This window comes from Oncorhynchus mykiss, chromosome 22 (genome assembly GCF_057628025.1).
Source record: "Oncorhynchus mykiss isolate SJ-2025 chromosome 22, ASM5762802v1, whole genome shotgun sequence".
Lineage (NCBI taxonomy): Eukaryota > Metazoa > Chordata > Actinopteri > Salmoniformes > Salmonidae > Oncorhynchus > Oncorhynchus mykiss.
Window position 1 is genome coordinate 29,522,886 of NC_143043.1, and position 26,037 is coordinate 29,548,922.

Below are 26,037 nucleotides of genomic sequence, written 5' to 3' on the forward strand. Positions count from 1 at the left end.
GATCCACTCCATATGCAATTGGCCTTATCCATAGGATTCCATACTCAGTCTATAAGATCCACTATGCCAACAGAATGAAGGTCCACTCTGTTTACATGAGGCCTAGTCTGTAAGCTCAGCTATCCCAACAGAGTGGTTAGAGTGAACACGTCCCAAAGTATTGTGTTGACATTTATGGGTGAAGTGGGTGAAACCTAATCCTCAGCTGTAGTTAGTGTGTAACGATGTAATACATCCCCTCGTCTGACACTTGGGCAGCAGAAAGGGTGGGGGTGTAAGGAGAGAGGGAAGGAGTAGGGGGATGTAGGGGAAGAAAAGGGTAATTGAGAGAGAGAGACTTTAGTCAAGCTCTTTGGGTCTTGACCTAGTCTACTAGCCCCCCGGTCATCCCTCCCCCCTTGCCTCAGCCCTCTCTGGTGCTCTGCTGGTGATTATAAGGAGTCTGATGACTTAACTAGATCTGTTAAGCAATGTTCTGTGTTTTCACCTATTCTGCCACGCTCTGTCATTTTTAGACCCCATAGGTCACCCCAGCCTCTACTTACTAGAGCAGATATGGAGACCAGACCAGGATAAGGTTCAGGGGTCACAGTAACATCATTTATGAATCAGGCGGAATTGAAATGGATGTCTTAGAGTTACATGTGAGTAGCTCGGGAAGCTTTTGTTATTGGAGTCGGTGACCAGGTCAGTAAATGGAAAGCACTGTTTGTGTAATTGTGTGTGTGAGTGTGTCAGACGGATGGGTATTTGAACTGGCCTAAGAAGGGAACATTTGCTTAGTTTGTGTCCAGTCTCTAACACAACTTAGGACCTCTCCATGGCAACTATCAAAATTCACGTCGGTCATGAGCCATTCCTCTTTGATGTTCTGTTATAAATAATACTTTTTCAAATGTTACAGATAAACAGCACGTCTGTTTCTCCTCTGCCCCACATCTCCCATCAGTTTAGTTCATGACTGGCTTATTATCTATGTTGTGTGTTTCTAGAACACATTGGCTAGGTCTCAAGTCATTAACCTGTGACATTATTAAGTAGTTGTAACCTTTTCATGCTCTTTAGGGAATGTGAAGGTCATGGCTCATCATTAGGGATATTTCGCTGTTACCTTTCAACTTTCAAAATCACCAGGCAGATTCCCAGGCTCTATCTTTTTTTTGTAATTTAGCAGACACTTATACAGTGCATACATTTTCATTATTTTTTTGGACTGATCCCCCATGGGAATCAAACCCACAACCCTGGCGCTACACAGGACTAAATATCACCATACAAATTAAATCAAATGAATAGAAGCTTTCTGGCTGCACAGATTTGTAATGCCTGCCTTACACAGCACATACTGTTCTGTTGATGAATTGACAGCTGTCTGGATGTCTTTCTTGATATCTGTCCTTCATAAGCCAGCACTCTGTTTCTGTTTTGTTTTTGGCTTGTTTGTGCAGCTGTTTGTCTGTGAAGCTCAGAGAATGAAGTGAATAAGGAGGGAGTGATAACTTACATACATACACACACACACACACACACACACACATACACACAACCCCCTACGCCCCACACCCCCCACTGTGTAACTGGGCCACATGGTGAGCTCATGGGGTTAGCCCAGGGTTAGCGGTTTAGGTTCAAACGGGGAGGACCAGAGGTGAACCTCCTGACTTTCTGTCCCCTCTGAGAGAGATGTTTCCCCTGTCCCTCCCTTCCCCTCTGGGAGAGATGTTTCCCCCTGTCCCTCCCTTCCCCTCTGAGAGAGATGTTTCCCCCTGTCCCTCCCTTCCCCTCTGAGAGAGATAGTTTCCCCCTGTCCCTCCCTTCCCCTCTGAGAGAGATGTTTCCCCTTGTCCCTCCCTTCCCCTCTGAGAGAGATGTCCCCCCCTTCCCCTCTGAGAGAGATGTCCCGCCCCTTCCCCTCTGAGAGAGATGTTTCCCCCTGTCCCTCCCTTCCCCTCTGAGAGAGATGTTTCCCCCTGTCCCCCCCTTCCCCTCTGAGAGAGATGTTTCCCCCTGTCCCTCCCTTCCCCTCTGAGAGAGATGTTTCCCCCTGTCCCCCCCTTCCCCTCTGAGAGAGATGTCCCCCCCTTCCCCTCTGAGAGAGATGTCCCCCCCTTCCCCTCTGAGAGAGATGTCCCCCCCTTCCCCTCTGAGAGAGATGTCCCCCCCTTCCCTTCTGAGAGAGATGTTTCCCCCTGTCCCCCCTTCCCCTCTGAGAGAGATGTTTCCCCCTGTCCCCCCCTTCCCCTCTGAGAGAGATGTTTCCCCCTGTCCCCCCCTTCCCCTCTGAGAGAGATGTTTCCCCCTGTCCCTCCCTTCCCCTCTGAGAGAGATAATTTCCCCTTCCGTCACCCTCCATGACTGGGCCCCTTCAAATAGCTTTGTCCCTTCAATATAATTGTTATTACCATTAGTCCATTATGTTGCTTTGGGGGCCTTTGCCACGCCTAAAACACTTTTCCCTTAAAAAATAATGGGAAACGCTGTAAGTTGTGTGTTGAAGCTGAGGTGAGGTTGGATGGACATAGACACACCTAAAGTAGAAAAGAGTCTAATCATCTCCACGTTTTGTCAGTGTTATGTTTTTAAAGTGGTAGACATACTAACCACCCAGCCCATGTCTAGAAAAATAGAGCAACATTTATAATTTTGCTGTACAGAACATGTGGATACTGATACATGTTGAAAGGTCTGCTAGTGCAATATGGTTTAGTGGTCACCCCTCATATCCTCTCCCTTCTGTTGTCTGGACCATAAGGTCACACACTCAAGCCTGACTGGTATATGGTTACTGTACTTTGCAACACACACACACACACACACACACACACATACACACACACACACACACACACACACACACACACACACACACACACACACACACAGGTGTATAGTTACTTTACCATACATCAGAGATGTTATTAGTTCTTATGGAAGCATGGTGATTTGTGAGAGCAGATTCCTGTTATGGTCCTTCTCTCTGTCATGTGAGTGACTGTAGGCTCTAATTCACACGACCTGAGAACGCTGACGTAGCCATGACTGGTTCTTTATTCTGCTTTCCTTAAAGAACAGATGCTCGATTCATTTCTCTCAACGTTGCCCTACTTTTTGTTGTTGCCCCGTCGGCTTATTGGACTATTCATTTATTCAGCTTGATATGATTGTATTATATTGCAGATTTCCTGAGCGCTTTGTGGTGGCGTCTGACAAGCTAAGCCAGTCATATGATTGTATATACTTACTTTATATCTCAATCTCTGACCATGTACAGTATTGTCTTATAATACGCCCTCTATGCATTGTTGAGCCAGTGTGAAGGCAGATTTATCATTTTAACTGAACCTAGATCAGAGCCACTCATCAATCCCTGTCATCTCTATTCCCATCGCCTTCAACAAAGAACAGGCATGAGAACAGTGGTGCATGTCAGTTGTTGTGGGCTCTAATGTCATAATGTAGGGTTGTAGACTGGGTGTATGTGATCACTAGGGCCGGGACGATATACTAGGGCTGGGAATTGCCAGGGACCTCACAATACGATATTATCACGATACTTAGGTGCCAATCTCGCAGCTCACGATTCTGTATGTATTTTGATTTGATGTTCAAAACATATTGCTCTGTATGTCTGCTGCAGAGACACGAGAGAGCATGAGAATTTATTTTGATCAGTCATTGCAATAAAAGCAAGGTGTGGACTCGAGTCACATGACTTGGATTCGAGTCTGACTCGTGTCACTAATGTGATGACTTGACTTGATAGAAAATAAAACAACTTGAGACTTGACTTGAAGCCTTGCAAAAAAAAGCACTTGCAAAAAAAATAAATGGATTGGCTAGTGAAATGCACACTCTGCCCTCTGATTGGACCAGAAATCTATCAATCAACAAAGGTCTGGTGAACTACATTAGCGCAGTGAGAAGGTTTTGGGGGAGTCCTGTGAAAGTGAAGGGGAAAAGACATAAAAAATTCATACATCCAAGGTGTACAGTTCCTTCGGAAAGTACTCAGACCGCTTTACTTTGTCCACATTTTGTTACGTTACAACGTTATTCTAAAATGGATTACATTTTTCCCTCATCAATCTACAAACAATACCCCATAATGCAACGCTTGTCTGATGAAGAAGGAATGGACCAAAGCGCAGCGTGGTACGTGTTCATGATATTTATTGCAATCTGAACAATAGAACAAAAATAACAAAGCGAGAAACGAACAGTTCTGTAAGGTAATTAAAACTATACAGAAAACATAGAAATAAAGAAACTAGAATGCCCACCCTAGTCACAACCTGGCCTAACCAAAATAGAAAATAAAAACCTCTCTATGGCCATGGCGTGACAGTACCCCACCCCCAAAGGTGCGGACTCCGGCTGCAAAACCTGAACCTATAGGGGAGGGTCCGGGTGGGCCTCCGTAATGGCGGCAACTCTGGTGCGGGACATAGACCCCCCCCCCCCCCTCCGCTTCTGGCTCCCCCCACTTTGGTGGCGCCTCTGGTGCAGGGACCCTCGCCGCCGACCCCGGACTGGGGACCCTCGCCCCGGACTGGGGACCCTCGTAGCGGGCCCCGGACTGGTCACCCTCGTTGCGGGCCCCGGACTGAGCACCCTCGTTGCAGGCCCCGGACTGGGCACCCATGTTGAATGCTCCGGACTGGAGACCGTCGCTGGAGGGAGGAGACGCAGAGACAGCCTGGTGCGTGGGGCTGCCACAGGGCCCACCAGGCTGGGGAGACCTACAGGTGGCCTGGTCCTTAGAGGAGGCACAGGAAGAACCGGGCTGTGGGGGAGCTCTAGTGCGCAGCCTTGGTGCCACTCCTCCAGGCTGAATGCCCACTTTAGCCCGGCACCTCCAGAGTGCAGGCACAGGTCGAACCGGGCTGTGGGGGAGCACTGGAGATCTGGTGCTTACCACTCGCACCTCTCCACTTGGCCGAATGCCCACTTTAGCCCACCGGAGACACAGTGCGCAGAGCCGGCGCAGGATACCCTGGGCCGAAACGGCGCACCGGAGACCAAGCACGCTGAGCTGCCACAATCTGCCCTGGCTGGATGCCCACTCTAGCGTGGAACTTGCGGAGGGCTGGCATATAGCGCACCGGGTTATAAGCATGCACTGGAGACACTGTGCGCTTTACCGCATAACACGGTGCCTGACCAGTACCACGCTCCCTCCGGTAAGCACAGGGAGTTGGCTCAGGTCTATAGCCTGACTCCGCCAATCTCCCCGTGTGCCTTTCCCCCCAAAATGTTGGGGCTGCCTCTCATGCCTGCTTCGCTGACTTGCCTCTCAGCTTTAGCTACCTCCAGTTCCTCTTTCGGACGGTGATATTCCCCAGCCTGTCTCTAGGGTCCCTCTCCGTCCAGGATTTCCCAAGTCCACGAATCCTGAACCCTCTGCTCCTCCTTACCCCACACTGCTTGGTCCGCTTGTGGTGGGTAATTCTGTAACGCTCTTCTGATGAAGAAGGAGTGGACCAAAGCACAGCGTTGGAAGGTGTTCATGATATTTATTGCAGTCTGAACACTAGCGAACACTGCAGTCTGAACACTAGCGAGAAATGAACAGTTCTGTAAGGTAACTATACAGAAAACATAGAAATAAGGAAACTAGAATGCCCATCCCAGTCACATCCTGGACTAACCAAAATAGAGAATAAAAACCTCTCTATGGCCAGGGCGTGACACATAATGACAAAGCAAAATCCGATTTTTAGATTTTTTTGCCAATATATATATATATATATATATAAACTGAAATATCACATTTACATAAGTATTCAGACCCTTTACTCAGTACTTTGTTGAAGCACATTGGCAACGGTTACATCCTCGAGTCTTCTTGGGTATGACGCTACAAGCTTGGCAAAGCTCTGGAGTATCTTCCATTCTTCTCTGCAGATCCTCTCAAGCTCTGTCAAGTTGGATGGGAAGCGTCACTGCACAGCTATTTTCAGGTCTCTCCAGAGATGTTTGAGCAGGTTCAAGTCCGGGCTCTGGCTGGGCCACTCAAGGACATTCAGAGACTTGCGTTGTCTTGGCTGTGTGCTTAGGGTCGTTGTCCTGTTGGAAGGTGAACCTTCGCCAAGTCTGAGTTCCTGAGCACTCCGGAGAAAGTTTTCCTCAAGGATATCTCTGTACTTGCTCCGTTCATCTTTGCCTCGATCTTGACTAATCTCCCAGTCCCTGCCAATGAAAAACATCCCCACAGCATGATGCTGCCACCGCCATGCTTCACTGTAAGGATGGTGCCAGGTTTCCTCCAGACGCTTGGCATTCAGGCCATAGAGCTCATTCTTGGTTTTATCAGACCAGAGAATCTTGTTTCTCATGGTCTGAGAGTTATTAGGTGCCTTTTGGCAAACTCCAAGCGGGCTGTCATGTGCCTTTTACTGAGGAGTGGCTTCTGTCTGGCCACTCTACCATAAAAGGCCTGATTGGTGGAGTGCTGCAGTGATGGTTGTTGTTCTGGAACTATTGATTTTTTTCCCCCCTTCACTAGACGATACAAGTATTGCGTATCAGTATCGTGGCAAGGAAACAAAACACAAAGTTAATTTGACTTATTTAGGAAAACAGCTTTTTGTTGGAAACAAACATCATTATGTTTCATCCAGACTAGAGCACCCAATATTTAATATACAGCAGGTATTTTTAAGGACCAAGAAGTTTGATCTGATTTGTGATTTCTTTTTTGCCATGGAAAAAAATACACAGCCCTAGTAATGACTACAGGTAAAGACAAACAGGGGAACTGGCAGCCCTGAGTAAGCATCTTAGAGATGTGGCTGATATGGTAATAGTTTTAATGGTAATCAGCTGTGCTGTTCTGTAGTGGTGGCTGGAGGGGTCTGGGAGAGATGGGGAAATGGAGGAAGTTATGAAGCATCTCTCTCTCTCTCGCCCTCTCTCTCCCTCCCGCCCTCTGTCTGTTTACACTACCACTCGCTTTCCTTAGAGGCTTTGTTTTGACCTTTTTGTTTCCATGTGGACCTGGTCCCATGTCAGAGGTGATTGCGTCAGGGTAATTCCTTCCATGGCAACAAACACCTTCCTTACATGACCAGAAAAAGCCCTTGGGTGTTTTGTTGGGAAATGGAACAATGTATGTGGGCAAACACACACACACACTTTTGGACAATGGAACTGCTCCTGTAGCTACGGTCCAAATGGCCTAGCAGACACCTGTATACTCCCATATGGAGTCACTGAGTCAGCCCATTAGTGTGTTCCTCTTTCTCCCTCTAAGTACCTCTCTGGCTTCAGTATAGTTCTTTGTTTCTATTTCAATAGATCTCCCAGATGGTTCCTTGGATAAATATTTAAACTGGTGGTTTCTTGGCCAGTCCTGGTCAACCACAAGGATTTCAGAAGTGTCTTAATGATGTTCTCATATTACCTTCTTGGACAATCCAAAACAGGGTCTGTTGAAGCCATAACTCCCATAAAAATGACATGTTTTTACTGTCAAATCCCTCTTGATTCCACATCTCACATATTGGCTAACTTCTGCAATCCAGGAGTAGCTAATACCAGAGGACTGTTGCCAAATCCTTTATTCTGTGGTGTATTTATTATGTCTTGCAATTGAAACCATTTACCGTTATAAGAACCAAACAGAAGCAAACTGAGAAAATGGAATGAAACGGAGGGAACTACCTGAATATGTCAAGTAGAAACTCTTGTTTTCGTTGCGAAACGTTTTCCATTTCGAGTAAACGGTTTAGATTAAACGTTTTGCAACAGAATCTGCGTAATGAATACACCTCTGGTGTGATCATTGAAAGTAAACATGGGTGTTGGTCTGACGTAACCTCTTGTCACACACTCGCTGACCTGAAGGCCCCGCCTCCTCCTCCTTGTTTGGGAGATGGGATACTTCCTGTATGGGATCAAAACACACATTATTTTTAAAATGTTTTGCTGAAAGAGACTGAGTGAGTGAGAGAGAACATGAGATACAGATTGTGTAAGAGAAAGGTAAAGTAATAGATTAATTCATGTGAGTGCTTGTTTGGTAGGGGGTCTCTCCCAAGTCACAAAGGTCACTGACACACACCCACACACTCCTCATGTGCTCCCTTTTCCAGATTCCAGAGCTTTCTAAAAGGAGAGTGATGCAGACCCTTCTCCTCTTTGCCAGCTTAAAAGCCAAGGATAAGGGCCCTTCCCACTTAAGAAAGAAGGGCTTTCTCCTTCCTTTAGTCCACATCCTACATTCTACAGTAGTATACAGTCACACAGGAAGACAAGCCAGAGACAGAGCAGGGGTACTCAGACTCTCTCAAGCCTGCAGTAGCTCAAAAAGAGGGTTGGCTCACTCAATAAAACAAAACAGCTCTCTCCCTCTCTCAATACCCTATTTGTTCATAGAGAGAAAGAGCAGACTCCAGAAATGCTGCTGCTCCTCCTAAGCCACCCACTTGCTCCTTCATAGACTCTATTTCAAGAGAAAGGGAGAGACAAAGAGAGACAGCGATTACAAGAGAGCGCAGAAGCAACAGTATCTCACCTTCACATCGCACACTGTAGGGAGAGTAATCGCCAGTTTGTAGGTCAAGTGCTGAGAGTCTCACTGGGGATGATGGTGCTTCAGCTTCAGCCTCTTCTGATTTACTGGTGTTTTATAGGTCACACAACTCTCCATTATTCAGAGAACAGCCTCACAACACTGAAAACATACACAGATGCTAGTGTGTGTGTGTGTGTGTGTGTTTTATTTGGCCAGTGCAACTTTTATATAGAAGTGTGTATCAGTTTTATGAGTAATTTATTTGAGAACAATGTGTGTGGGTGTGTGTTTGTGTATGTGTGTGCGTATTAGTTTGTGTTGTATTCCTGTAGGATTGTTAAGGAATGTTTATTATTTTATTGTGTGCAACAATAACCGCCCAAAAGTAATGATGCGTAGGCACACAAACAGACCTCTATACAGCATCCATCACGCACATACTAACACGGACAAGCGCGCACAAACACTTACACGTATAGGGCTGTGACGGTCATGGAATTTTGGATGACGGTTATTGGCCAGCCAAATGACCGCAGTCACCGTAATAACTGAGTAGAAGAAAAAAAAGATATATACACTATATTTGTTGTGAATATGTGCTTTCTGTTGATTCAACTCAACTGACATTACAAATAATACATTCTATAGATGCAGTAAAAAAGTAAATGGAACTCGACCAAAACAATGGAAATGTCATGGAAACGTGTGGGGGAAAGATGCATGTGGGGACCTTTATGGAAAATGTGTTTTTGGAACTCTTCATGTGACATTTTACATGTGAAAACAAAAATTAGTCGCTGTGATACACACACAGACAGTGCTTTTAACATAGTGTTTTCAACTTAAATATTTGACACACATGACTACATTGTGTATGTCTATTTATATTATTTCACCTGCATTTCTGCACGTTGGACTTCAAAGTAAATCTCAGCTTGTTAAGAATTCACAAGAAAAACTATATCACATTGATTCAGGACTAACATTGAAACAAGATAATATGCCCCACCAACATTAGACAACTATACAGATAACTTAAAAAAAAAAATGTTTAACCTTTATTCAACTAGGAAATGACAGCCTAGGAACAGTGGGTTAACTGCCTTGTTCAGGGACAGAATGACATATTTTTACCTTGTCAGCTCTGGGATTCGATCTTGCAACCTTTTGGTTACTAGTCCAACGCTCTAACCACTAGGCTGCCGCCCCGATAGCCACAAATTGCTGAAATAAGTCAATTTAAGTCAATGATGAGAGTAGTCAGATTAACTTATAACTAAAACAACAGCGCAGAAGAGTGCCATTTGTAATGAATGTGTAGGTGAATGCTACAACAAAGATCAGTGCACCTCAAATCCGAAGGATGTGAGTTCAAAAAGCTATAGTATATTAAGGATAACTTTTTTAATGTTTCACTATTTACATTTTGGACAGTCTGCAGCTCTTCAAAACTGGAATCCTACAGTACACAACACTTATTAGGATTGTATTGTAATGTTCATTACACGATCTTCTATGTATAACCAATAAGGATTTTCATGCAGAAGAGGCGAGTATAACACGTCTAAATTCCATACACAAAATGTTCATAGCGATAGCTCTCGAGAATCAAGGTGCCATCCCAGTAATGTTATTAGCCAACTAGTATAGCTAGGAGTCAGAAAGGCAAAGGGTTGAATGCATGCCAAAGCCAAGGTTATTTTCCATGAATGCAGTGCTAGGATTGTCAAAATAACACTTCTACGATCAATACATCTTTGTAGCCATAGCTCTCAAAAATCAAGGAGCCATCCCAATCTCCTCATTGCCCCCCCCCCCCCCCCCAGCAAAATTAGCCTACATTTACAACTTCTAAATGTTATGCAAAGAAAACTGCCAAATATATCCAAATTGGACTTCAGTAACCACATTGTGGGACTGTTACAATACATAAATCATGACAAATTTGACGAACATCCACTTTGTTGGATCAGATTTGTTGAATATCCGGCATCCCTGTTCCATCCACACGGTCTGTGTTCCATTGACCTCATTACTGCATCTATTCATAGGTTGCACATCTGTCACTCGGTCGCACCATGTCTTTTTCGTTATGTGTCGGACCCCAGTAAGATTAGCTGTCGCCATTGTTATGAACGTTCTCAAGCCGCTCCCTGCCGGTAGCGCCATAGTGGTGCCCTAAAGTGGTGATAAGCCCAGTCATTCTGGACGAATACTAGCTACTATTTCATCTAAATTACACAGTCTGGAAATACAATGACATTGCCAAAGTAGTCAAATATTTAGTAGGAAATAACTTTGCCAGCTTTACCATATTGGTCAAATTTACTTTAGACAGATGGCAATGTTGTCATTAGCTAGCAAAGTTTGTCAAGAATAGCTAGCAATGCTAACGTTAGCTAGCCACAATCCGGTGGCCTCCCCTCGAGTTTAGATTGCTAACGTTATAACCTAAACTCACGTAAACTTGTACATCGCCTTGGTCCGTACAATTGCCCTTATTTTAGTGCCCCAAAAACGTAATACATCCAGATCAACTGTAATGTCAATACCATTGTAAAGCACAATTTCTCCCCTTTCCAACAGAATCAATTACATGACCTAAACGCTGCCCGTTTCTGCATAATTCAAGCAGGAAATGAGTCCCGCTGGGTCTCTGAACAGGCAGTGGCTCGGGTGGTTGTTGTCCTTGATGATCTTTATGGCCTTCCTGTGACATCGGTTGGTGTAGGTGTCCTGTAGGTGAAATTAGGTTTAAAACAGCAAAATAAAACTCTGGCCCATGCAAAATGTGTAGAATTACGGGAAATTAGCTTTTAAACTGCTAAATGTCCTCGCCACCAACAAGAGAGGTGTGAACAGTTGCGAGGGTTGCGAGGTGGGGGTTTATTACTACACTGATAAATGACATTATCCATCCGGATCTGCCACCTAGGAAATTTGTGTGACCAGAGCTTCTTAAATAGTTATTGTGTAGCCCTACGTTAGTGCCTTATTGCAAACAGGATGCATGTTTTGGAATATTTTTTATTCTGTACAGCCTTCCTTTTCATTATGTACAGTAATTTAGGTTGGTATTGTGGAGTAACTACAATGTTGTTGATCCATCCTCAGTTTTCTCCAATTACAGCCATTAAACTCTGTTTTAAAGTCCCCATTGGTGAGCCTGATGGGGAGTTTCAGCGATGAGACAAGATTAAATAATAATAATAAAATAAAGTCCCCATTGGCGTCATGGTGAAATCCCTGAGCTGTTTCCTTCCTCTCCAGCAACTGAGTTAGGAAGCCTGTATCTTTGTAGTGACTGGGTTTATTGATACACCATCCAAAGTGTAATAACTTCACCCTGCTCGAAGTGATATTCAATGTATTTTTTTAAAACCATCTACCAATAGGTGCCCTTCTTTGCAAGGCATTGGAAAACCTCCCTGGTCTTTGTGGTTGAATCTGTGTTAGAAATGTACTGCTCGACTGAGGGACCTTACAGATAATTGTATGTGTGGGGTACAGAGATTAAGTAGTCATTCACAATCATTTTAAACACTCTTATTGCACACAGAGTGAGTCCATGCAACTTATTATGTGACTTGTCAAACATATTTTAACTACTGAACTTATTTAGGCTTGCCATAACAAAGGGGTTGAATATTTATTGACTGAAGACATTTCAGCTTTTCATTTTTTTATACATTTGTAAAGCATAATTCTACTTTGACATTATGGTTTATTGTGTGTAGGCCAGTGACACAAAATCTAAATTTAATCCATTTTAAATTCCGTCTGTAACACAACAAAATGTGGAAAATGTAATTGGGTATGAATACTTTCTGAAGGCAGTATATACAGGGTCAGTTCCAATATCATATTTACAATGTGCAGGGATAATACTGGAGTGATAGAAGTAGAAACAGTGCCTTCGGAAAGTATGCAGACCCCTTGACTTTTTCCAAATTTTGTTAGGTTACAGCCTTATTCTAAAATTGATTAAATAGTTTAAATAGTTTTTCCCCCTCATCAATCTACACACAATACCCCATAATGACAAAGCAAAAACAGGGTTTTAGACAGTTTTTTGTTGTTGTGGTAATTTTTTTTTTTTTAATACACAACTGAAATATTACATTTACATAAGTATTCAGACCCTTTACTCAATACTTTGTTGAAGCACCTTTGGCAGAGATTACAGCTTCAAGTCTTCTTGGGTATGACGCTACAAGCTTGGCACACCTGTATTTGGGGAGCGTTGCTGAACAATTATTTTCAGGTCTCTCCAGAGATGTTTGATCGTGTTCAAGTGTGGCTGGGCCACTAAAGGACATTCAGAGACTTGTTCTGAAGCCACTCCAGCATTGTCTTGGCTGTGTGCTTAGGGTCATTGTTCGGTTGGAAGGAGAACCTTTGCCCCAGTCTGAAGTCCTGAGCGCTCAGAAGCAGGTTTTCATCAAGGCTCTCTCTGTACTTTGCTTTGGTCATCTTTCCCTCGATCCTGACTAGACTCCCAGTCCCTGCCGCTGAAAAACATCCCTACAGCATGATTCTGCCACCACCATGCTTCACTGTAAGGATGGTGCCAGGTTTCCTCCAGACGTGACGCTTGGCATTCAGGGCAAAGAGTTCAATCTTGGTCTCATCAGACCAGAGGATCTTGTTTCTCATGGTCTGAGAGTCTTTAGGTGCCTTTTGACAAACTCCAAGTCGGCTGTCATGTGCCTTTTACTGAGGAGTGTCTTCCGTCTGGTCACTCTACCGTAAAGGCCTGATTGGTGGTGCGGCAGAGATGGTTGTCCTTCTGGAAGGTTCTCCCATCTCCACAGAGGAACTCTAGAGCTCTGTCAGAGTGACTATTGGGTTCTTGGTCCCCTCCCTGACCAATGCCGTTCTCCCCTGATTGCTACAGGGTTCTTCCTTTAAAAGTTGTGGTGTACTGCAGCACAGCTTGCGGGTTGCCGCAGATTTCGTTATTTAAGTGTAAGCCATTGTTGCCAGAATGACGCAATTTACCACAATCTGCCACCATTTACCACAAACGGTCGCGCCATAAGCTCCAAACTTTTAAAGGAAGAACCACTGTAAGTTGGGCGGACAGCCAGCTCTATGAAGAGTCTTGGTGGTTCCAAACTTCTTCCTCTTAAGAATGATGGAGGCCGCTGTGTTCTTGGGGACCTTCAATGCTGCAGAAATGTTTTGGTACCCTTCCCCAGATCTGTGCCTCAACACAATCCTGTCTCGAAGCTCTGCGGACAATTCCTTCGAACTCATGGCTTGGTTTTTGCTCTGACGTGCACTGTCAACTGTGGGACCTTATATAGACAGGTGTGTGCCTTTCCAAATCATGTCCAATCAAAAGAGTTTACCACAGGTCGAATAAGGCTGTTGTTGTGGGGTCTGAAAACTTTCCGAAGGCGCTGTATGTAGAAGGGTAAAGTGACTAGTCATCAGGATGTATGAAAAACAGAGTAGTAGCAGTGTAAATTAATACGATTGTGTGTGTGTAGAGAGTCAGTATAAATGTGTGTGTGTGTGTGTGTTTCATTCACTCATGTTGATGATGGTGACCGCAAGTGTTCTGTAGTTACTACCATAACACCCTCAAATTATTCTCAATGAATTGCAATGGGTTTGTTTAATGGAATATGGGATTTTCATCAGCCACATTCTTTCTCTCTCGTGAGTCTGTTATGTAGGGAAATGTTCTAAAGTGGTCCATACTAGCTGCAGGTTTCCTGACATCTGGCAAACATATGAGGCTTCTTTATTCACACACTCACACTGATGGCTACACTGTGAGCGGGTCAGAAGGCCTGAGAATTTCTCTAAAACAATTGTCACATTTTCTCTAAGGAATGAGGGGGAATTTGGCATGTGATAATTCCTGGACTTGCCTCGGACAGTTGTGTGTGCGTGTGTGTGTGTGTGTTTCTACAGTATATTTGTCTCGTACACTAATGGTTCCTACAGTAGAGTGCTCCTACTTTATCTACCATGTCCAGTGACATGTTAAAGAGTCAATTTCCATGTCAATGCCATATGTTATCCTTCCTGTCCACAACTCTCTCATATGGGTTTTAACAATGGACATTGGATTGTTTTGTATCAGGGAATCTCCACATTCATTTTTACGAGCAGGTCATTATGAGTAGTTTGGCTTTGTTGTCAGTCACACATGTTTTGTTGTGGTGTTTACACATTGGGCCAGTAGTTATCCTGACCATGTGACCTGACCAGGGGAAACGCAGGGCCTTAGTTCTACCGGGTCTTCTTTGACCTGTGTCCCAGTCACATGTTAATATTGTGGTCATGCTCAGTCGGTCATGCGTGAACATAGTGGTGACTGCTTGGTGCGTTCATTAACCTGGCTGTGTGTGTGACTGGCAGGTGCATGTTTGACTGGCAGGTGTGCATGTGAAGCTGTTTCTGTGGTCATGTGTGTGACATGATTACACTTGTATTTTTTACATTGTGGCTCAGCGCTTATAATTATAGGACCAGTTACAGGCAGTAGACTATATATGTGTGTGTGTGTGTTTTTGATTCTTCATTATTTTTCTTTCATGTGGCAAGGTTTTTCAATGCATACTGCAGAAGCATCTGGTGTGTGGGTGTGTGCGTGATGGTCCAGGTTATAAGAACAGTACACAGCAAATCAACACTGAGATTGTTAAATTAACACTGGAAGTGTGAACCCGTATAGACACTGGGGAGTGTTACATCCATAGGTTATTTCCAGTAGGCGCGGCTTATTAGGGGTGTGGCTTTTATAATTATTTTTGAGCTACCTGTGAGAGTAAATGTCATTCCTGTTGATTTTGTTAAGTTTAACATATAAGTTTAACAATATAACATTAAATATTCTGATGTAATATTTTTCCAATTATTATTTGCAACAAAGTGGTTGCCATACCTTTGGGGACATCACATTGGGAGTTGCATAGGCTTTTCAGGACTGCATAAACTTCTGTAAGCTTCATTAAAGCTACGAAGGTGTCAGTGTTTGACCGTAACATGATAACAAGTCAACAGAATGGATGAACCGGAATGACGTTAGTTCTCATGGGTGGCCAAAAATGTCTTCCTGAAAGCCCCGCCCCTACTAAGCTAAGCCACCAATCTTCTGCTCTGACCCGCTGAGTCATATCTCAGCAAACCAACCCTGCTATTTTTAATTGAACACTGTTCAGTGTCTATACGGGTCAGCAGTTTCAGTGTTAATTTAACCCTAGAGAATTTGCTGTGTACATATTCCTGCAATGTAGATGAATACCTTCTGCCCCCTAGCCCAAGAGACATGTTTTACATTTAAATGGTGGGTTTCTTTCTGCTGTGTGTGTACTCTGTTTCTGCTCTATGTAAAGTCACTAAGGGAAACAGAAGGAAACAGGAGCTAGCTGTACAGTCCAGTGCACGTTTCCCATGTCTTTATTGAGTTTAACCAGAGGAAATGTAAGATTTATGTCTGTATTTAACAACTAATGTACGTCTTTAATCCTGGTTGCAATGCTACTTAGCCATATGATGTGTGACTCGTTTTCTGTGTATTGATTTCGGCAGAGAGAAGCCAGCCTCTGCACACTGTGCCAAGCCAAGCACTCGCACGCACAAGAATGACACAAATGGCACGGCACAAGACACACACTGTTTACTGAACCAGTAGTACCAGCCAGTAGCCTCGTCTTCCAAGTAAGGCAGTGAGATCCTGCTGCACTTGTTTTCTCTCCTCCTCTCCCCCTTTCCTCCTGCTCTCTTCTCTTCTTCCCGCCCAACTCCAGAGAAGGCTAGGAATGTCATGCTGCATATCCCAGCCAGTCAGAGTGGGTAAAGGAAATATTCTCCTCTCCTCCCAGGCTGTCTACAGTTTGTGGTTACAGACAGTGTGGTCAACACAGCTGATGGTTTGAAATCAGTTGTAGACAGTTGAATGGTGTTGGTTGGTTGTGGTAATTTTACAAGTATATGATCTCATCAATCATACGTCAATTGCAATGGGGAAAAATGACCATAAAAAGATATTAGAGTGAAAAGAGATGTTCTGGATATTCTTTCTGGACTTTTAATAAAAGTGGTTGGATTGGAGACAAAGCGTTGTTGGCGTGGGTTAGAATCAGAATGTTTGGAGCTGGTAACCTCAATAACCCCTTCTGTGGGCATTGTGTCTAGCACACACACACACCCACACAGCCTCCTTGATCTTCCTACTATCCCAAATCTGCTAGTCACCTGTGTGGAGAGGTGGAGCGTGCTGTACAGACCATAAAAACATCTCTGGAAAAGAGACATGGACCATAGCAGAGCACTGTTGGCATACCGAGCCACACCATTGGAGCATGTATTCTCTACAGCACAACTGCTAATAGGGAGACATCTTTGCACAAGCCTACCACAAACAACAACCAAACTGGATGCCTAGTGGCCGGATGTGCAGGCTTTCTGCAAAATGGATGAGGAAGGAAGGGGGAAGAAAGCAAAGGACTACAACCATCACCACCGCTCAAGATCACTACCAGAACTCACATCTGGACAGGAAGTTTGGATCACTACAGAACAAACTCCAGGATCAGTTCTGAGAACAGCCCCAACACGGAGATCCTATTTGGTAGAGACTGACATGGGCGTATTCAGGAGTAATAGAATTCACCTCTGTCCTACTGGTGATCCCCCAGTGCTTTCACTAGATCAGGCAGGGTTTCAAAAGCTCTAGAAAGGCTGGACTTGTAAAAACTTAAAAGAAACCTAAGTTCAGTATCCTCAGAAAAGGAACAGTTCACATGAGAACAGAACAGTGCTGAGCTAAAAGGAGGAGATGTAGCATGATGTACTACACTACCCATAATGCTCTGGAATGATATCCGGTGTTATTTTTAGGAAACTGTTTAGTAAGTTAACACTATGGTGTCCCGTCTCTATATTCTTACAGGATTCGGATATGTCGCAGCAGTGTGTAGAAGGGAGATTCCAGATGTGAGAAATGTGCAGGAAGTCTTGGTTAGAGGGAGTGTACAGTTGGGATAGAGATAGCACTGTGTGTGAACTCTGTGAGAAAGGGACAGATTTCTAGAGGCAGAACGTTTCCTATGCTGAGGCAGTGAAGAGAATAGAGGATAGCCCAAGGGTGAGAATTCGACTGGGAGCCCTCTAGTGAGTTGGCCTGATCAACTGCACTGAGCCGATGGAGCGGAAGTCACAGAAGATAGATGTGGTAGTTGCAGCAGCAGAGAAATATTTGGGTATGAGAGATTTTAATGCAGAATATCTACAATAAGATGGCCTGGTGTAGGATTGTTTAGGGCCAACGTAGTGGAATGGGGTGGTGGGTTTTTGGGGATAGTGTATAGGTGCACGGTTAGATGGTGGTGAAATTTTCTTTCCCCTTTTTTTTGTGACCAAAATGTGCTATCCACACTCCGACCTGTGAAAGGCAGCAATACGCAACACGGCGTCTAGTCTGCCGGAAATGCACACAAAGAAGAAAAAGGCATTATTGCATAACACTGAACATGTTAATTCCCTAACACTAACCGTCTAACAGTGTCAGCACTAAGCACAGTGTTAATTGAACACTCAAAAGTGTGGACCCATATAGACACTGGCCCAGTGTTAAATTTAACACTGGAGAATTTGCTGTGTGGAAAAGGAATCCACTTTGAATATTTCAGATATACCCAAGTGCATCCAGGCATTTGGTAGAGGTATCTTCAGTGATACAATATTTTGCAACGGTTATCATCCTAGCTGTGGGAAAAGGAGCCAGACTACATCAGAGGTCATTATGGCCCATTATAACATCTCACAACTCAGTAGAGACAGGGGGAACAAACCAGATAGTTGAGACAGGGGGAACAAACCAGATAGTTGCACAACCTTCCTGTAGTGGAATGGGGTGGTGGGTTTTTGGGGATAGTGTATAGGTGCACGGTTAGATGGTGGTGAAATTTTCTTTCCCCTTTTTTTTGTGACCAAAATGTGCTATCCACACTCCGACCTGTGAAAGGCAGCAATACGCAACACGGCGTCTAGTCTGCCGGAAATGCACACAAAGAAGAAAAAGGCATTATTGCATAACACTGAACATGTTAATTCCCTAACACTAACCGTCTAACAGTGTCAGCACTAAGCACAGTGTTAATTGAACACTCAAAAGTGTGGACCCATATAGACACTGGCCCAGTGTTAAATTTAACACTGGAGAATTTGCTGTGTGGAAAAGGAATCCACTTTGAATATTTCAGATATACCCAAGTGCATCCAGGCATTTGGTAGAGGTATCTTCAGTGATACAATATTTTGCAACGGTTATCATCCTAGCTGTGGGAAAAGGAGCCAGACTACATCAGAGGTCATTATGGCCCATTATAACATCTCACAACTCAGTAGAGACAGGGGGAACAAACCAGATAGTTGCACAACCTTCCTGTAACTCATTATCCTCTGTTTAAAGGGTATTTAGCGCAACAGGCTAATCTTGTGATGATCGAATGGTCCAATTGGATGCTCCATAGGTTGTGTGTTCAAACACAGTGTAAGCTGTCTACTTTGCTAATTCTAATAATACTGCAGTTGAAACTACAATGAATACACAAACCACCCCTGGGTCCGGAGAAAGGAGAGTTAAGTTATCTCCATGGTTTTCCCCTCAGTGAAATCTGTATCTGTGGGAAAGGAAGTAAGGAAGACCCCATCCCCTTCTCTGCCCTCGTCTCTCTCCTTTCCCCTTTTTCCTCCATCTTTCAGGAGAAAATGCTAATGTCAGTGCTTGTATGCATTCTGAGGCTGACCAGACACACACTCGGAGCAGGAAGACTTTTGTTTTAGTTTCTGAAAACAACAACAAGCAGTCTTCTTCCACATTCTGACTTCCTGATATGAGCAGTTGAGATAATACCCATAGCCATTCCTCTTCATTCCAGCTGAGGAGGTAAGGAGGAGAGCCATGTTTATGAATGAGTGAGATCTTATGTACTTTCTGTGGTAGGACAGAGGAAATACCTTCAAGCCAGACACAAAACATTGTTATGACTGTCTACCATTGTATCTCATTCAATAAAAAGCTAAGCAGTGGTCTGATTGTCTATACTGCAGGTTCACAATCACTGTGTGTGTGTGTGTGTTGTGTGTGCACATTAGAGGTCGACCGATTATGATTTTTCAACGCAGATACCGATTATTGGAGGACCAAAAAAGCCATTGCCGATTATAAATCGGCCAATTTTTATTTATTTATTTGTAATAATGACAATTACAACAATACTGAATGAACCCTTATTTTAACTTAATATAATACATCAATAAAATAAATTTAGCCTCAAATAAATAATGAAACATGTTCAATTTGGTTTAAATAATGCAAAAACAAAGTGTTGGAGAAGTAAATGTGCGATATGTGCCATGTAAGAAAGCTAACGGTTAAGTTCCTTGCTCAGAACATGAGAACATATGAAAGCTGGTGGTTCCTTTAACATGAGTCTTCAATATTCCCAGGTAAGACGTTTTAGGTTGTAGTTATTATAGGAATTATAGGACTATTTCCCTCAATACCATTTGTATTTCATTAACCTTTGACTATTGGATGTTCTTATAGGCACTTTAGTATTGCCAGTGTAACAGTATAGCTTCCGTCCCTCTCCTCCCTGGGCTCGAACCAGGAACACAACAACAACAGCCACCCTCGAAGCAGCGTTACCCATGTAGAGCAAGTAGCGTTTGAAACGCTATTTGCGGTGCTAACTAGCTAGCCTTTTCACTTCGGTTACACCAGCCTCATCTCGGGAGTTGATAGGCTTGAAGTTATAAACAGCGCAATGCTTGATGCACAACGCACGAAAGTGCTGTTTGAATGAATGTTTACATGCCTGCTTCTGCCTACCCACCACTCAGTCACATACTTAGATACTTGTATGCTCAGTCAGATTATATGCTACGCAGGACACGCTAAATAATATCTAGTAATATCATCAACCATGTGTAGTTAACTAGTGATTATGATTGATTTTTTTTTATACGATAAGTTTAATGCTAGCTAGCAACTTACCTTGGCTTACTGCATCCGCGTAACAGTCTCCTTGTGGAGTGCACAAGCACTAGTTAACTGTAAGGTTGCAAGATTGGATCCCCCGAGCTGACAAGGTGACGTTCTGCCCCTGAATGAGGCAGTTAACCCACCGTTCCTAGGCCGTCATTGAAAATAAGAATGTGTTCTTAACTGACTTGCCTAGTTAAATAAAGGTGCAAATATATATATATATACCGATTTCCGATTGTTATGAAAACTTAAAATCGGCCCTATTTAATCGGTCGACCTCTAATGCACATGCACTTCAGGCTATTGCAGCAACATTTTAGGGAGAGAGGTCTTGGAATGAGGGACTGATTCTCCCACATGCCATGCATGGGTTGAAGTCAGCCGCTGAGGGTTTTTGGGATAGACTGGGGGTTTGTGGGGTGCATCAATCAGTGGTGGGCAGCTATGAAGGCAATGTTGTGCTATACTACAGAAATGTGGCTGTAAGCTCCAAAGGTTGCTTCAGGACATTAGACATACCTGACCTATAGGTTAGATATGCATGTGTTGATGACGCGTCTGACACACCTATTTACAGTACACACTTATTTAGACACGCTCATAAACACTATACAGACCATTCAGGAAAGTGCCAGTAGGTTAACCTACAGTATCAAAGGTGAGCGCACCGCAGTTTCAAAGGCTTCAAGCCAAGTCATGTTTCTGCCCCCATCTGGTGAACAACAGTACTGCTTTCCTAACTCTCAGCTCACCATCATAGGACATGGCAGCAACCTTGTGAGCTATTAAAAGTGATACCAGCCAAAATGGTCTTTCCCACACAGGGAGGAAAAAGTCATGCTGCTTTTTCATAGCAAAATCACCATGGAAACAAACCCTTGCGATTGGACTCTTTTCCTAGTGTAGATGTTTTGACCAGATCTGTGTCTGATCACAGCTTGTTCCACTGCTTGTCTGTAACAGGGAGAAGGAGAACAGAGTGTAGATGGCATGTTACAGTAAAGGGCATATTTGTACAGAAATACCCTCAGAATTTCACAGTGAGAAGAACCCTGTTTGTCTTAGCCTTAGGATTTCAGGGAAAGTCTTGCTGCTAGGGGAGGGAAAACATGCTCTCTCTCTCTCTCTCTCTCTTTCTCTGTGTATGTCTCTCTAGCTAGGCCTCTACAGTAATTGAGTTGGAGAGTCCTTCAGAAAATCAGTCTTCCAGCATGTTTAGAGCTATTTTAGGGTTGTCTTGATTTGAGGCATATGGTCAGTCGGCCAGTCAATCAGGCGTGGTCACTGAGAAGTGATGATCAGGCTCTATGTGAACATCCATCCGCAGGTCTGTATGCTTATCTCTGCCAAGGTGATTATGGACATATACAGTTACGTAACTCTCTCGTACTCTCATCCTCTTTCATATAATGACTGTTTATATGGCTGTCAGACCCCCTAGTATCAATCCACTCTTCCCCCGGCCTCAGTCCTCTAATCTAGAGTCTAAACATTACCTCTCTCCTCAGTATAGGGAGTTTCTAAGAAGAGCTTTACTTTCTGAGTAGTGACATTAGACAAACCAATGATGACTTCAGACAAACTAGTAGGAAAGTGTTGAACTGGCTGAGCTCTTGGGATTGAGCCTACTGTGAGATTTATGGCCAAATGGTCGAATCCCCCCACTTGCATACACACAAAGCTTGTAGATATTTCTACCTCTGGTCCTATCACAGTCCCTTCCTTCTGAACTGACCTTCGCTCTCGCACTCTGAGCTCTGGTAATTGGTCTCTCTCCTCCTTTCTCCCTTTTTTTTACTCTTTCCTCTCCTTCTCTTTCCCTTCACTCATCTGCTGGCACTCTGAGATGCTATCTGTCGGTTTCTAAACAAATAATGGAGCCCATGGGCCCTGTGCAGCATGGCCATGGATTAAACACTCACGCCCACAATTACACACGCATACATACACTGACAAGCAAACACACGCACATGCAAAATTGCACATAAGCACCTGCAGGTCTTCTGGCAAAAATATACACAATACAAATCATTTTGGACAGATTTGACAGGCAGACACACAAGCATACAAATGATACACAACCACGCTTACACTGACTTGTGAGGTTTATGTTGAGGTGGTTATTGTACCTACACCAGACCCAGGCCATTGGCAGCGTCTGAATACCCCTACTTGGTTCTAAATAGTAGGCATTTTGGGTATATAGTATGTGAAATTTAGAAAATGTAGTATGCTTTACATGCTAGGATGTCACACTCATTTAGGCTTTTCACCTAATAGAATTCTGTACACACTATTGAGTAATAGAATCGTATTCCGAGACCCAGGTGTGTCGCACTGTACCAAAATGAACGAATGATGGGAATCAACGCAATTCCGCATTAGATGAGGCATTCTCAGTAGTCTCGTATGCTGTTAATTGTAGCTTACTACATTTGCTTTTACTAAACAATATGTTCTAAAAAAGTATGGAGTATGATTAGTACACAGTATGCAGTTTAAGTAAGTAGTAGGAAAGCCAGATTTTGGCCATGACCATTGTGTACTGGTTACTCAGAAACTCAATACCTTCCACTCAACACCCAGGAATCTCTCCCCACCACTGTAGGTTATTTTCTTTTGAAGTCTGTTTGGAATCTGAAATCTGTTTTGGAATCTGTTTAGTGTTTGAGTATGCAACCGTTCTGGGAAAATGGCTTCACTACAGCCAAGTCAAGACTCATACATCATCCTCACCTCCTACCCTGTACTTTCACAATCATTTCATTCCTCATCCTCTCTGTTCTCATCATTTTCACACTGATTTAATTCTGCTGTCATGGCCTATTGGTCCAGTATGTGAACTAGTGGAGAGAAACCCTCACACATACATACTCACACATGCACAGAGAGATGTTTTATACATTTTACTGCTCTCTGTTATTACTGATAGTCCCCATAGCCCTATAGACTTGGGAAACCAGGTGATAACGCCCTTTTACGATCCCTTTTTCACATAGGACCAGATACTCAACCACCCCACCCACTGGTTGAACCAACATGGCATAGATGTTGAATTGACGTCTGTGCCCTGTGGACAGTCTCTCTCTCTCTCTCTCTAGCAGCACAGGTCATTAACTACAAATCTGTTTTTGTATGGATGTCAGTTCAGTCTGCCTGCTATCTCGCCAATCTGGTGTTTTGGTTTAGTGAGATGCAAAACAGACTGAGAAAGAAAGCAAAAAGGGACATCTAAAAATAGTCTACTCTTGCTTTGATATCCTGTTACATCAGCATGTTGTGGTTAGAGAGTGTGTGATAGACATCGCAGAATGGCAGAGTGAGAACATAGACAGGAGATGACACACACACGTGTGGAAACATTACCACATCATGCGTGTCAGTGTGTTCTGGGTTAGAGGGTTGGGGGTATCTCAGTCATGCAAAGAGCCTGCTGGAATGTTTGATCAGAGAAAGAGGTTTTATCTAACAGGAGGATGGAGGGAAGGAGATAGAGAGAGAACAGAAAAGAGAGAGCATTGGAGGCGGAGGGAAACAGAGAGAACAACACATGGACATTGATCACTGAAATCACTGTCACAAATGTCAGTTTCAACTCTTCTTGGCTTACAGTATCTAACAATCATGGGGATTTGTCAAAATAATGACCAGTAAAAGGTCATGTACATCTGAAGCCATACTGGTGTGAGCTAGAAGATTTTACCATAACAAGTAACAAGTACGTAGATGGTTCATACAGTCGGTAATCTTGCTCTCGCAAGGCAGGCACTCACTCTACCATGTTAATTGACTATTCCTCCAGCACATTCGAAGGACATCTAGTCAAATCTCTATAAAAACAATAGGAAAGTTAGGTAACTGGTGTAAAATGGCTAGCTAGTTAGCGGTGCAAGCTAGTTACGTTTTAATCGGTGACGTCACTCGCTCTGAGTTTCCATTGCTTTGCACGGGCTGCGGCTTTTGTGGAGCGATAGGTGACAATTCTTTGTGGGTGACTGTTGTCGATGTGTTCAGAGGGTCCGTGGTTCAAATCCAGGTGTGAGCAAGGAGAGGGACGGAAGCAACACTGTTACAGAGTGAGGAAAAGAGAAAGAGCAAGAAAGAAGTGGCGAAAGAGAGATTGTATGAAGAAGAGAGGTGTGGCCTGCAGCAAGTCAACATGTACAGTGAATGCAGGTGGGGCCTGAAGTGACGATGAAGATAGCAGGATGGAGATCCAATCTGGTTTGAGTTTTAGAGGGTGACTGATACCCATGTTTACCAGGGTTCTCAGATCAGCAGCAGCAAGTACACATTGATCCACTTAGCCTGGACTTGAGTTGGAGTGGAGGCAGGGTGTGTGTGTGTGAGAGAGAGTGGGGAGTGAACGGGGAATTGTGAAAGGAAGTGAGGGTAGATGATGGAGAAATTTTTATTTACAATGACAGCCTACCCCGGCCAAACCCGGACGACGCTGGGCCAATTGTGCGCCGCCCTATGGGACTCCCAATCACGGCCGGATGTGACACAGCCTGGATTCAAACCAGGGACTGTAGTGATGCATCTTGCACTGAGATGTAGTGCCTTAGACCACTGTGCCACTCTGGAGCCCCTTGTATGTGTGTACTGTATGTTTGGGGTTCTACGACTGTGCTCTGTAGGGGTTACTTAGGGTTAGTCACACATGTATATGTGTGTGTGCTTCTTGGGAGTGTCACTCACATGGCGGTGTGCTCCTTAGCCCTGTCCTCAGTGTTAGCCCAGTCTCAGATATACTCCAGCCTGCTCTGCCTGACAGGGCTCTGGCAGCACGCCTCAAACGTGAGTGAAAGAACAGGTGGATAATGGAGGGAAGAGAGCAGAGATGGGGTACAGGCCAGTTCTCAGGCTCTAGTCCATGGCGAGAGTAAGAGGGAGAGAGGGCTGAGAGAGTAGTGAGGCCAGCTGGTAAACTGTCATGTGGGTAACTGCCTGGTAGGGTTGCTGTAGGAGAGCTGCCCCAAAGCTGCAAAGCAAATGACAACAGTTACCACCACTATTGCCTTTCTTATCATTTGATCTGATCAAATGAATGATTTTGGTTTATGTTGTGTGTGTGTTTATGTTAGTGTCAGTGTTCCCACTGGCAGGATAGCTAAATGCTGTAAAATAATGCAGAGAGCGTTGGAAAACTAGGGGTGATCAGATGGGGAGGATTATGTTGCCCTCTAGTGGTGTAAAATGGTCTCAGTCTCAGTCTATTGATCACTAATGCCGTTTACTGTAAAGTAGATTGATTGCTAATTTCTCTCTCTCTGTAGGGGTGTTCTGGGTCATCGTGCGGAGGAAAATGTGACTGCAGTGGAGTAAAAGGAGAAAAGGTAAGCATTCTGTCCATCACTCCATTGTCACATTGCTCTCTCACGCTCTTGTTTTCTTCACACCATATCTCTTTCACTAACTCACTCATCCTGAGATTCCCACCTACAAACTACAGATTCCACAATCCCTGTTAGGCACAAAGTGGCGAAAGGGACGTTTCTTATGGTAC

At 44.0% G+C, this 26,037-nt stretch overlaps 1 protein-coding gene across 1 annotated transcript in view; it reads left to right on the forward strand.

Moving 5' to 3' along the window:
• Positions 1–26,037, forward strand: part of LOC110501999 (uncharacterized) — a 60,373-nt gene that overhangs the window by 7,422 nt on the left and 26,914 nt on the right. The window contains exon 2 of the mRNA XM_021579873.3: positions 25,808–25,867. Within this exon, the coding sequence (XP_021435548.2) occupies positions 25,808–25,867 (60 nt within the window). The remainder of the gene's footprint in view (positions 1–25,807; positions 25,868–26,037) is intronic.